Genomic DNA, 14,516 nt, shown 5'->3' on the forward strand with positions numbered 1-14,516 from the left:
TTTTTAGATCAGTGTTACTTAAACCTTTACTGTCAATATTTCTTACCAAAACAAATGAAGAGCTTAGAATAAAAGGGGACTTGGGAATCAAAGACAAAATTAAACACTCCTATCACCAAAAATATTTGTGCATGTAATTTTATTGTTTTTTCCCCAAAAAACAAAACAAAGTCAAAATTGTCCAGATCTTGCAGTTGCTTTGTTCAAAAGAAAAATATAAAAACATGCTTTCACAGTCAATATGCAAAAACATGAACCAGTGTTTCAGTAAAACCATCCTTCAACGATTAAACAGAGAGCAACACAAGTATGCTCATAAATTAATTCCTGAAACAGTGCTACTTACTGTGGTTTTATTTCAGGCTTTCATTTGTGTGAAGTTTGAAAATGAGGTGATTTGTAGTAGCTAGCTTCTTAATCCGCATGCACTGCTCCACAACTCAAGGTACATTGCAGATAAATGTTGCTTTAGCATTACAACGTTAAGGCATCGCTTCAACATCTCTTAAAACAAACACATAAGATAACATGGGGCAATTACAAATGTAAATCTTAAAACTGTTTCCTGTAAACTCGGATGTAAAATTAACAGTGCAACATCTTATAGATGTTAAAGCCATGTGGTGTCAAATGGTTTAAAATGCTATTAATTAATTTAGCGACAAGGTCATTTAACTAAATGCAGGGGAAAACTGTCAGAGAGTTGGAAATAAGTACAAGCATTAGTTATACCTTTATGAAGGGATAGTAATTATAAAAAAGTGGTTATTTGACAACAAAATTGAAATTTAAAGTGCAGGAAAACAAATTAACTCCTCCCCAAGGCTTCTATACGGCCAAAGATATTAATCATAGGAAAGGTCAGGATTACGGATCTACACAGTTGGGTGAAACAACCCCATGGATGACTGCAGCAAAGTATGTCTAACTAATTTTTAAGCATCCATAGGTCTCTGAATTGTGACTAGTATAAAATAACCAGGTGTTAACAATGTATGACTTTGCTTAACTGCCTCTTGTGCAGTGTTCCCATATGAGGTGAAATTTAATGTGAGACCAGAAGTAAATAGATGTTTGGGATGACGTTATATAAAATGGAAAAAACAAAACCTTCTCTACAGGAAAGAATCGCACCATTCACGCAGACAGCCATAGCAATCACCCTGCTGTTTGACATTGGCCCCGCATGTGTCTTTCAGCCAGTCCCGGAATAGCTCCTCATCCTTCTTCAGCACCAGGAACTGACCCAGGACCACGTAAGCCTGTAGATGTATGCAAATGAGAATGGAGTAGGAAAAGTGAAAAAGAACATGAATGACAATACACTAACCTAAACACTAGGTAAAAGTTGCACAACTGCATTGTCTTTTTGACTTTGCTATACTTATGACTAAAATGTAGAAATTCACAAAACAAAGTTCCATTATGAAAGTTCCAACAAAGTTAAGTAAACTCTGCATCACCTTGTCGAAGCCCTTCTCCTCCAGTCTCTTGCCAAGGACCTCTCCAATGCCAGCAAGTGCATTGACTGGCTTCTCCCCCATGGGTTCTGCCACAAACTCTTTGTGTTTCTGGGATGTTGACGACATGGCTGCTTTCAGTCAGTGAACACACTGAATAGAAAATGAAGCAATTTACTAAAATGTTTGGTTATTATTTCACCTTTTGATTTGAAAACATTGAGGCAGAGGCACACACTTTTTCTACACCAATATGGTGTAACCATAGAAAGAGGAAACCTAATCATATTTGGTGTAGCTGTATCCAACAGGATACATCAGGTAAACATGATTCACAGTAGTGTCACAATTTGTTTAGAACATACAGTATTTGGGACAGGAATGCCCTATGACCCCAAAGTGACATTATCAACTAAAAAACTGAAACCAAAATCTTTCCATGTTACCCATAACACCACCCAGAGAGAACGATCTCTAAGTGTTTTTTTGGAGCATGTGTCGATAATGATAGGATCGAAAGAAAGGGAGTGCTGCTCTTTTATCAACCTTCTCCATTCAAATCTTACCTTAACATTATTTCACAATACTGACGACAGATCAGCTCCTAGAGGGTTATCTACCACCTACGGTTGTAAATATTGAAGCGGCTTATTTTAATGCTTACCCAATGCACCGAATCGGCACATCTTTTTATACGCCGCTTGTTTGTATCAATTGCAAAGACATTGGCAACTTAGTGTTTGTAGTTAACTTTGTTTAAGTTATCGCTGTCAGAGATACAAATAAACCATGTAATTATATGTTCAGCGTAGCCTTGATCATGACTGCCAGTTCCACCACCGTGTCAAAACATTTGATTGAGTTTATTTTTGTACAGTATTAAAGCTAATTTCCTGCAATTTTATACATTTTGCCATGACATATTAATGATAGTGAGAATGACTAACATCAAGATGGGGGGGGGCCCCTGGAGGTCCGGACCCCTGGGCATGTGCTCAGTCGGTATTTGGCCATGGTTACTACAAGTTTCGATAGCTGGCTAGACTAACTGCCAATCCAAAAAGTGTTAGCTGACATGGATAATTGAGTGACTGTCAGTGACTGACATGAGAAACTGGTGATGCACAACCAAATTTTGAGACCCAGACAGAGTTCCTAGCAGGATCTCATAGCGGCCGGGGGCCCTAAATGCGTCAGCATGCATCAGTTCCACTGGCGGCTAGGCAAACTGAACGAGTGCACTCGCATGCTACCTAAGAAGACTTTTGCTTGAAAAACAAAAACAATTGTCAATATTACTCCAGGACAGTAGAGGGCGAAGAGCTGGTAATAGCCATCTATGGCCAAACAAGAAAGACATGTGGGAGAATTTAAAAAAAGTGTACACAGACACTTGACTGGTGACAAAATGAAACTTGTGTGAATTGCCCGGGATCTAGATTTATGTACCTAGCAACACATATAAATAGGCGAGATATGGAGACAGAAGATGCCTGCTACAGGTTCACAATAGTGGATGTGGGGGCATAAGGCCTAGAGAGCAATGGTGGAGTGTTTCAAGAGTTCTTTTGGGTCCAAACTGCCGCAGAAGACCCTCAATTTACCACCAGCTGTCTTGTCAGGTACCACAACGCCAAGTCCTTGTTTTCTTGGGAGACGCAGCTTTCCCCCTACATGAGAACCTCATGCGCCCTTATCCAGCTATGTTGATTATAGAATGTTCAGAATCCATTTCACTTAGTTTATGGTTCATGGAAATGTGTATTTTTTTCTATACTGAACAAAAATTAATGCAACAATTAACAACTTTACTGTTCATATAAAAATCAGTCAATTGAAAAACTCATTAGGCCTTAATCTATAGATTTCACATGTCTGGGCAGGGGTGTTGCCATGGGTGGGCATAGGCAAGGCCCACCCACTTGGGAGCCAGGCCCACCCACTTGGGAGCCAGGCCCACCCACTTGGGAGCCAGGCCCACCCACTTGGGAGCCAGGCCCACCCACTTGGGAGCCAGGCCCACCCACTTGGGAGCCAGGCCCAGCCAATGAATGAGTTTTTCCCCTCAAAAAGGGCTTTATTACAGACGGAAATACTCCTGTTCCATCAGCTGTCCAGGTGGCTGGTCTCAGACGATGTGTCAAGGGGCTCAGTCTGCAGCTCTTTTCTCCCTTCTCACACCCCTGCTACTGCTCTGTGGCATCGGTGAGGGGCAAGCCAGTGGAGTAGGTATTGGAGGTGAGCCCAGGATAGAGTTTCCCTGGTCCTGCATGGAGATGGTTTCTAATTTTGCACTGCAGCTTAGTGCAGGGGCCAATGACCAGTCTGTCCCCAGTACTGGGGTAGTGCATGGGCGCAGAGAACAAAACCAGGTGCTGTCTCCATTCACTGATGTTTGAGCCTTGTCAAAGAAAAAGGAAAAGTTAAGGGCTATTCAGTACATATCCAAACCATCCAAAATGAACAATTAACCTCAAATCATTAACAGAGACTACAATAGATCATATGTTGCAAAGGTTTGAGCTGAGTAGGCCTGGCCTAACTCAACTCTGCTCAAACATTTGAAACATTTTGACTTGCTGGACCTTGCTAACTTTAACTTGTGTTACCAATGTGGGAAGCTTATGATTTTCTTTCTATGACAAAATGTTTGATCAAAAGAAGTAAATATCTTTAGTACAGTTGGTTGGCGTGCTTTCTCTGCACACGTACAGTATGCAGCTAAGCTAGCTAGCCACTAGCCAGCCAAGTAGCTAGCTATTGTTAGCACAACATAGCTACTCTTTTCATCGATTACAATATAAAAATACAACATACCTCATTCTTTGATGAAGATGGCATGTTGCTTTCAGTCTTCCCATGCTCCACGTGCCAAACAAGCCAGCAGCAACATTTCTGGAGTAGCCTTTCCTCCGGAATCTCCACTGCAGCCCTTTCTTTTCTTTGTCTTGACGAACTTGTCGCGAACCCTACCCCACTTTTTCAAACTAGTGGTTGGGTCGGACCCCAGCGTCTCCGCAATCTCCCTCCATGAATTGGCGTTTATATAATGCATGGCTAGAATCGTAATGGTGAGGTACAGAAGTACCTTCCTTGGTCAAATCGATAATCGAAGTTGTCATTCGCCATGTTGAATCCACAGAGTTTCATCTACACACAATACCCATAATGGCACAGCGAAAAAAAGTTTTAGGAATGTTTGCCAATTTATAAAAATAAAAACAAATTCCTTAAGTATTTACGCCCTTTGCTATGACACTATGACATCCTGTTCCCATTGATCATCCTTGACGTTTCTACAACTTGAGGCACTTGTGGTAAAGTTGTTTGGACATGATTTGCAAAGGCACACACGTCTATATAAAAAGGTCCCACAGTGCACAGAGCAAAAACCAAGCCATTAGGTCAAAGGAATTGTCCGTAGAGCTCCGAGACAGGATCGTGCCGAGGCACAGATCTGGGGAAGGCTACCCAAAAATATTTGGCAGCATTGAAGGTCCCCAAGAACACAGAGGCCTCCTTTCTTAAATGGAAGAAATCTAGAACCGCCAAGACTCTTCCTAGAGCTGGCCACCCGGCCAAACTGATCAATCGGGGAAGGTCACCTACCCGACCAAGGCCCAAGAACCCGATGGTCACTGACTGAGCTCCAGAGTTCCTCTGTGGAGATAGAACCTTCCAGAAGGACAACAACTGCAGCACCCCACCAATCAGGCCTTTATGGTAGAGTGGCCAGACGGAAGCCACTCCTCAGTGAAACACACATGAGAGCCCGCTTGGAGTTTGTCAAAAAGGCACCTAAAGGACTCTCAGACCATGAAGAATAAGGTTCTCTGGTCTGATGAAACCAAGATTGAATTATTTGGCCTGAATGCCAACCGTTACATCTGAAGGAAACCTGGCACTATCCCTACGTTGTAGCTTTCGTGACAGCATCATGCTGTGGGAATGTTTTTCAACGGCAGGGACAGGGCGACTAGTCAGGATCAGGTAAAAGATTAACGGAGAAAAGTAGAGAGATCCTTGATGAAAACCTGCTCCAGAGCGCTCAGGACCTCAGACTGTAGCAAAGGTTCACCTTCCAACAGGACAATTACCCTAAGCACATAGCCAAGACAATGCAGGAGTAGCCTCGGGACAAGTGTCTGAATGTCCTCAAGTGGCCTAGCTAGAGCCCGGACTTGAACATCTCTGGAGAGACCTGAAACTCACCAAATACATACCCAAGAAGTCAAGGTTGTAATTGCTGCCAGGTGCTTCAAAGTGCCGAATAAAGGGTCTGAATACTTATGTAAAAGTTGTTTTATTTAACTTCTTCGGGCTTGGGGGCAGTATTCAGAAGTTTGGATGAATGAGGTGCCCAAAGTAAGGATTTGCATATAATTGGTAGTATTGGATAGAAAACACTTAACGAGTTTCCAAAACTGTTAAAATAATGTCTGAGTATAACAGAACTGATATGGCAGGCAAAAACCCGAGGACAATCCACCCAGAAAAAAAAATTCACCATTGAATACTATGGCTGTCAATGGGAATATAAAAAGGAAGACCTCCCAGATTGCAGTTCCTAGAGCTTCCCCTGAAACTGATGTGCCAATGAAACTGATGTCAACAGTCTTTAGAAAGAATTTCAGGCTGTTTTTTGAAAAATTAGCTAGAATTTGTAGTTTTAGTAAGTGGCTCCCATTTTGGCTGTAGTGTTTGTTGCGCGTTCCGGTGAGTGCGAGTACTTCGTTATTTATCTCCGGTAATGGTCTCCGGTATTCTCCGTCTTACATTTATAGTTTATTTACATAATAGGGTACATAAGGATTGATTACAAAAGTTATTTGATATGTTTGGAAGAAGTTTATTGGTAATTTAAGGGATTAATTTGTTTCCATTTTGAACGAGGGAAATCGGTGGATTACTGAGTCTAGCGCGCCAATGAAACTGACTTTCTTTTGGATATAAAGGACTTTATCGAACAAAAGGACCATTTGTTATGTAGCTGGGACCCTTGTGATTGCAACCAGATGAAGATCTTCAAAGGTAAGTGATTTATTTTATCGCTATTTCTGACTTTCGTGACACCTCTACTTGGTTGGAAAATGTATGTAATGCTTGTGTGTGCGGGGCGCTGTCCTCAGATAATCGCAAGTTGTGCTTTCGCCGTAAAGCCATTTTGAAATCTGACAACGCTGCTGGATTAACAAGAAGTTAAGCTTAAATTATGTATAGCACTTGTATTTTCATGAATGTTTCATATTACGATTTCTGTAATTTGAATTGAGCTCTGCAATTTCACAGGATGTTGTCGAGGTGAGACGCTAGCGTCCTAAAGATCAATAAGAAGTTAAGAAATTTGCACAAAAAAATAACCCGTTTTTGCCGTGTCATTATGGGGTATTGTGTGGAGATTGAGGTGTCAGCATGTTTCAGCCGAACTGAATGAGTGTGCTCGCATATTCCCATAAAACCTTCGCTTGAAAAAAAGGGGGAAAAGCAGCAATAGTACCGTTTATTCATTGAAATCCTGTAGCCAGTATACACTAACTCAAGTCACAATTAATCTAAGATAACTTCAAAATTAATGACATTTGAGTTTTTGCAGAGGATCTTTGACATGCAATTTTACATCTAAGATGTAGTATTTCTCCAAAAAAAGTCATGAAGTCAACTCTCCTTGAATTACTGACTTAAGAATCCCTACTGTTGACCAATCACTGATGAAGAGGTGTAGAATTTAGCTTACCCCAAGAAAAGTGCCCAAACAGTGCAAAATACCTTTACTGAAGTCCACCACAATATATGCACAAACTCCTCCGAACTGTTTTGGCTGGAAGACGTTGATCGTGGAGAAGACAGAAACTGCTAGTGAGTCGGGTGAAGCTAATAGTACCGAAAGTGAGAATGAATGACAAACAACAAGGAACACGAGAAGTAAATCTGTGGTGGAAAATTGGAAACCACCAGACTAGTTTTTAGTCTGAGTAGTGGTTTTGGATCAATGCTACTTAGGAAATCTGGAATGTGTTGGAGGAAAGTAGTCGGTGAGAGTCACAAGTGGTTGTCTTATTTTTGACGTGTGTCCGCAGAAGTGTTAAGACTCAAAGATATCGGAGTGGAATGTTTCCTGTAGAGGTCGACCGATTAATCGGAATGGCCGAATAATTAGGGCCGATTTCAAGTTTTCATAACAATCGGAAATCTGTAATTTTGGATGCCGATTTTGCCCTTTTTTTTCTCCGCACCTTTATTTAACTAGGCAAGTCAGTTAAGAACACATTCTTATTTTCAATGATGGCCTAGGAACGGTGGGTTAACTGCCTCGTTCAGGGGCAGAAAGACAGATTTTTACCTTGTCAGCTCAGGGATTCAATCTTGCAACCTTACGGTTAAACTAGTCCAACGCTCTAACCACCTGCCTCACGAGGAGCCCGCCTGTTACGCAAATGCAGTAAGAAGCCAAGGTATGTTGCTAGCTAGCATTAAACTTATCTTATAAAAAACAATCAATCAATCACTAGTTATAACTACACATGGTTGATGATATTACTAGTTTATCTAGCGTGTCCTGCGTTGCATATAATCGATGGAGTGCACATTCGCGAAAAAGTACTGTCGTTGCGTCAACGTGTATCTAACCATAAACACCAATGCCTTTCTTAAAATCAATACACAGAGGAATTTATTTTTTAATCTGCATATTTAGCTAAAAGAAATCCAGGTTAGAAGGCAATATTAACCAGGTGAAATTGTGTCACTTCTCTTGCGTTCATTGCACGCAGTCAGGGTATATGCAACAGTTTGGGCCGCTTGTCTCATTGCGAACTAATTTGCCAGAATTTTACGTAATTATGACATAACATTGAAGGTTGTGCAATGTAACAGCAATATTTACACTGATGGATGCCACCCATTAGATAAAATACGGAACGGTTCCGTATTTCACTGAAAGAATAAATGTTTTGTTTGAGATGATAGTTTCCGGATACGACCATATTAATGACCTAAGGCTCGTATTTCTGTGTGTTATTATGTTATAATTAAGTCTATGATTTGATAGAGCAGTCTGACTGAGCGATGGTGGGCACCAGCAGGCTCGTAAGCATTCATTCAAACAGCACTTTCGTGCATTTAGACAGCCTATCAACTCCCGTTTCAAACGTCACTCGCGTTTTGATGGTGGCTGTTGTCAATGTGTTCCTGGTTCGAGACAGGTAGCGGTGAGGAGAGGGATGGAAGCTATACTGTTACACTGGCAATACTAAAGTGCCTATAAGAACATCCAATAGTCAAAGGTATATGAAATACAAATCACAGAGAGAGAAATAGTGCTATAGTTCCTATAATAACTACAACCTAAAACTGCTTACCTGGGAATATTGAAGACTCATGTTAAAAGGAACCACCAGCTTTCATATGTTCTCATGTTCTGAGCAAGGATCTTAAATGTTAGCTTTCTTAAATGGCACATATTGCACTTTTACTTTCTTCTCCAACACTGTTTTTGCATTATTTAAACCAAATTGAACACATTTCATTATTTATTTAAGGCTAAATTGATTTTATTGATGTTTTATATTAAGTTAAAATAAGTGTTCATTCAGTAGTTGTAATTGTCATTATTACAAATAAATGAACATTTAAAAAATATATATTTTTTTTAACGGCCAATTAATCGGCATCGGCTTTTTTTGGTCCTCCAATAATCGGTATCGGTGTTGAAAAATTATAATCGGTCGACCTCTAGTTTCCTGTACGGATTTTTCGTAGCTGGGCACCTATCAAGGGGGCTATTTGGGGTGGGACAAGGAAACAAGGCAGAGGATATTAATAAAGACATTGATGGAGTGGTTGGTGCACATCAACTGACCTGTATGGTGGATGGATAAAAGACATTAAAACCTCTTCCATGCTAATGGTCTTTGATGAAGAGTCTCTCCCTTCTCGTATGTTAGGATTCATGAGATACCCTGTAAGAGCTTTTGTGCACAAGCCCCTTCAGCAAAATAATTGTAGAAGATTTGGTCATGTGTCAAGTGTGTGCAGAAGGGAAGAGTATTGTATGCCAGATGAAGTGAAACGCTGCAACTGTGAAGGTGAACATGCACCTGAATTCCTGGAGTGCCCTGTTAGGGTGAAGGAGAACGAGGTGGCAAGGGTAAGGAGTATCCAGCGTGTTTCTTATCTGGAGGCATTGAAAAGATTGTAAGGAACAAGTGACAGGAAAGAAACAATGATAGTAGAGCCACCAAGACCAGTGAAGGGTTCTGATCAACGGAGGGATAGTGAAATACTACAGAGTTTATTATTTATTGCAATGGTCATAAACTGTACAGCACAAGCGGAGAATAAGAAAATTGGAATCATTGAATGCTGCATGAGGTTTTTGGGGTCTCTGTGATTTCCCAGCTGAGGCTGTGCAAAAGATCCTGTTGGTGAATGTACTGCCGTAGGGATGTATTTTGGAGTGGACTGTGATTGAATAAGTGGGGTGGGTTTTTGTATGATGTCGTTGTCCCCCTTTCCCGCAACGTTTTTTTTAGTTGCTTATTCAATACCCCTTCCAACTGGTGGCGGTAATGCACCATTAACATTGGATGCCAACCGCCGTTAAACCCGACTGTTCTGACTGGGAAGCATGAGGACGCCTTTAAGCGACAGCTTATGCCTGGAACCGGCCCTGCTCCTTTAATCCAATATTGGGCTGTTTAGCGGAGATCTGTACATAAAGTGGCGCAGGAAGATAACAAAAAAACAACATCTAATGACAGCTGTTCTACGAGTGGTCTGAAACAAGCGTTAGATTCCGCGTGTTTAAGTGCAACGTTAATAACGATGGTTATGGGAAACACCGGGCCCTGGATCAATATCTACTTAAATGCATGCACAGCTATATTGCTAGTTTACTAAGTAGTCAGCATGCGCACATTTTTGAAAGTCTGAAACTGCGCGCCGAACAACTTCGTGAGTCAGCTAGCTAACATTAGTTAACTAGCAAGCAAAACAACCCAGGCAGCTAGCATAGCTAGCAAACAAATGAGTGTGATAAAAAGTCCGAAATAACTAGTTTCTAGCTACGCAACTGGTTGGATCACAATTTAAATCGAAACTCACATCGCTATTAAATGTTTACTAATGTAAAAATGATTGTGCGCCAACTAGCTAACGTTACCTAACGTTAACCTGCACCGCGGTCTCCTCCTGTGCCACCAATTTGAGACTTAGATCAAGCGTAGACGTTTACAACATTAAAACAATAGCATACTTGTTTTTTATCGTTTCTCTTGAATAAAGCAAGATCAATGTTGATTTATTACCTTGTTTCTGAAGGTATACGGGTTGTGCCCGTTTCCAACCACGAAGTCGGTAGCTACCTCACTGATTGTGTATGAGATCAATTTTCACAAATTCCAATATCACTTCCTTATCCGTCCGTTGTGCTATTTCCGCTTCCGTTACTTCATGTTATAGCTCATGAAGTTCAATTAAAAAACTGTTTCATAAATGTTAATTTTCCACTTTCCCATATTGTATAATGTAAATCGACTTATAAAAATAATTTTGCAAATAAATCTCAACATTTTGACCTAGCATCCTAGGTCATTCCCAAACGTCCTCCAGCGGGCTCATTGTTGGGGGTTTTCTCCATTTTCACGTATGTTCCTACTTCTTCAGATTATATATATTTTTAAATTACGTTGTTTTTGACGAAAATGAAAACGTGTCAGTTTGTCACTATCACGAGGTTGGAGTAATAACATGTTCAACTGGTTAAGATATTGTCTCGAATCTAGGTTTTGCCTTTAGATTTAGAGAAAATTAACAATTTAAGAATAATGTTTCACTTCTCCAACCCCTAACGCCGCTCGGACTGTTTCACGATGTTGCGCTTCTGGGTTTAGAAACTCTGTGGATACACTTTTACGCCTCCGACACTACACAGTAATTGCGTCTTTTAGCGGGCAGAAACTCCGCCATGGTTCATTGGACAAAGCCTATGAGGAAAATTAATGGCGGTTTTGGATAAACACCGAAAATAAGGTCTGTGGTAAACACAGGTTTAGGAGATCTTATACGTTTTGTTCTTTGAGATAATCTTCATCAGCAAATGGTCACTGTGAATTTTGAAGAATTTAAGTAATAATAAAAACAAATCACAAAGGCTTCATAATTCATAAAGGTCATGTTAACTGCTATCTCATAGAACAAAAAGCATAATATCTCCTAACCTCAGACCATATTTTAGGCGTTTATTCCAAAACCGTATTATGTCCCCATTCATTTTGCGCATAGGGATAGCTGAACAAACCGGAGAAAACATATTTCCGAGTTTTAGGACTACAAGCTGGCGAGCTCTATCGCCATCAGCTGCCAGCGTTGCGTGATGTCCAACCGCAGTATCCAAGCTCAAGAATCACTGAGGTTCAGTAGAGCCCCTCAGTGGTGGTGTCATAATACCCATAAAAACCTAGCGGTCAAACAGGGAAATGGTTCCAATTGTATTTCATCCATTCATTTTGCCCATAGGGGATTTTAGAAACTTAAAATAAGGGCTGTTATGTGTAGGCTTACCCTGACATGACATTTTTATAATAGAGTTTCCCATGTCGGAGGTGGGGTTATGATATGGGCAGGCACAAGCTACGGACAACAAACACAATTGCATTTTATCGATGGCCATTTGAATGCACAAAAATACTATGACGAGTTCCTGAGGCCCATTGTGAGGCCTCTTTTTTTAAAGTATGTGGACACCCCTTCAAATTAGGAGATTCAGCTATTTCAGCCACACCCGTTGCTGACAGATGTATAAAATTGAGCGCACAGCAATGCAATCCCCACAGACAAACATTGTCAGTATAATATCCCGTACTGAAGAGCTTAGTGACTTTCAACATGGCACTGTCATAGGATGTCACCTTTCCAACAAGTCAGTTCTTCAAATGTATGCCCTGCTAGAGCTGCCCCGGTCAACTGCAGGTGTTGTTAATGTGAAGTGGAAACGTCTAGGAGCAACAACAGCTCAGCCGCAAAGTGGTAGGCCACACAAGCTCACAGAACGGGACCATCGAGCCCTGAAGCGTGTAGCCTGTAAAAATTGTCTGTCCTCGGTTGCAACACTCACAGAGTTCAGAACTGCCTCTCAAAGCAACGGCAGCAAAATAACAGTTTTTCGGGAGCTTAATGAAATGGGTTTCCATGGCAGAGCAGCCGCACACAAGCCTAAGATCACCATGCGCAATGCCAAGCGCCGGCTGTGTAAAGCTCGCCGCCATTGGACTCTGGAGCAGTGGAAACGCGTTCTCTGGAATGATGAATCTCGCTTCAACATCTGGCAGTACAACACTACCTGCCCGAATGCATACTGTAAAGTTGGTGGAGGAGGAATAATGGTCTGGGACTGTTTTTCATGGTTCAGGCAAGGCCCCTTAGATCCAGTGAAGGGAAATCTTAACGCTACAATTCTGTGCTTCCAACTTTGTGGCAACAGTTTGGGGAAGGCCCTTTCCTGTTTCAGCATGACAATGACCCATGCACAAAGCGAGGTCCACACAAAAATGGTTTGTCGAGATCCGTGTGGAAGAACTTGACTGGCCTTCACAGAGCACTGACCTCAACCCCAAGAACACAATGGCCTCCATCATTCTTAAATTGAAGAAGTTTGGAACCACCAAGACTCTTCCTAGAGCTGGCCACCCGTCCAAACTGAGCAATCGGGGGAGAAGAGCCTTGGTCAGGGAGGTGATCAAGAACCTGATGGTCACTCAGAAAGAGTCCAGAGTTCCTCTGTGGAGTTAGGAGAAGCTTCCAGAAGGACAACCATCTCTGCAGCACTCCACCAATCAGGCCTTTATGATATAGTGGCCAGACAGAAGCCATTCATTACTCAGACAAAAGACACATGGCAGCCCGCTTGGAGTTTGCCAAAAGGCCCCTAAAGACTCTCAGACCATGAGAAACAAGATTCTCCGGTCTGATGAAACCAAGATTGAACTCTTTGGCCTGAATGCCAAGCATCACGTCTGGAGGAACCCTGAAACCATTCCTACGGTGAAGCATGGTAGTGGCAGCATCATGCTGCGGGGGTGTTTTTCAGCAGCAGGGACTGGGAGACTAGTCAGGATCAAGGGAAAGATGTACAGAGCAAAGTACAGAGACATCCTGGGTGAAAACCTACTCCAATCAAGTTGCAGAACATCTCAAGGATGATCAATGAAACTGAGCTCAATTTCAAATCTCAAATCAAAGGGTCTGAATACTTACATAAATAAGGTATTTATTTTGTATTTTTTTATACATTTGCAAAATTTTCTAAAAACCTTTTCACTATGGGGTATTGTGTGTAGATTGATGATTTTATTTGGTTGGTTCATTTTAGAATAAAGCTGTAAGGTAACTAAATGTGGAAAAAGTGAAGGGGTCTGAATACATTCCGAATGCACTGTACATACAGAGAATACATAAGTGACAGCAACAATACTAAGCATTCTTAGCACCATGAGAGCAAATCTACAGCCAAGCCGCAGAATGAATGGTGACAGCTACTAGATTTAGTTATACACAGTTGAAGTCGGAAGTTTACATACACTTAGGTTGGAGTCATTAAAACTCGTTTTTCAACCACTCCACAAATTTCTTGTTAACAAACTATAGTTTTGGCAAGTCGGTTAGGACATCTACTTTGTGCATGACACAAGTAAATTTTTCCAACAATTGTTTACAGATTATTTCACTTATAATTCACTGTATCACAATTCCAGTGGGTCAGAAGTTTACATACACTAAATTGACTGTGACTAAACAGCTTGGAAAATATCAGAAAATTATGTCATAGCTTTAGAAGCTTCTGATAGGCTAATTGACATAATTTGAGTCAATTGGAGGTGTACCTGTGGATGCATTTCAAGGCCTACCTTCAAACTCAGTGCCTCTTTGCTTGACATCATGGGAAAATCAAAAGAAATCAGCCAAGACCTCAGGAAAATAATTGTAGATCTCCACAAGTCTGGTTCATCCTTGGGAGCAATTTCCAAACAACTGAAGGTACTACGTTCATCTGTACAAACA

General features: G+C 41.2%; 1 protein-coding gene across 1 annotated transcript; it reads right to left on the bottom strand.

Moving 5' to 3' along the window:
- Window positions 1-122: 122 nt before the first annotated feature.
- Window positions 123-10,881, bottom strand: LOC129863955 (barrier-to-autointegration factor). The gene is made up of 3 exons (XM_055936428.1): window positions 10,766-10,881; window positions 1,464-1,613; window positions 123-1,262 (listed from the first exon to the last, which is right to left on the bottom strand). The coding sequence occupies exons 2-3, from the start codon at window positions 1,587-1,589 to the stop codon at window positions 1,116-1,118; spliced, it is 273 nt and encodes a 90-aa protein (XP_055792403.1). The 5' UTR covers window positions 1,590-1,613; window positions 10,766-10,881; the 3' UTR covers window positions 123-1,115.
- Window positions 10,882-14,516: the final 3,635 nt, after the last annotated feature.

Source organism: Salvelinus fontinalis, chromosome 10 (genome assembly GCF_029448725.1).
Source record: "Salvelinus fontinalis isolate EN_2023a chromosome 10, ASM2944872v1, whole genome shotgun sequence".
In the NCBI taxonomy this organism is placed as follows: Eukaryota; Metazoa; Chordata; class Actinopteri; order Salmoniformes; family Salmonidae; genus Salvelinus; species Salvelinus fontinalis.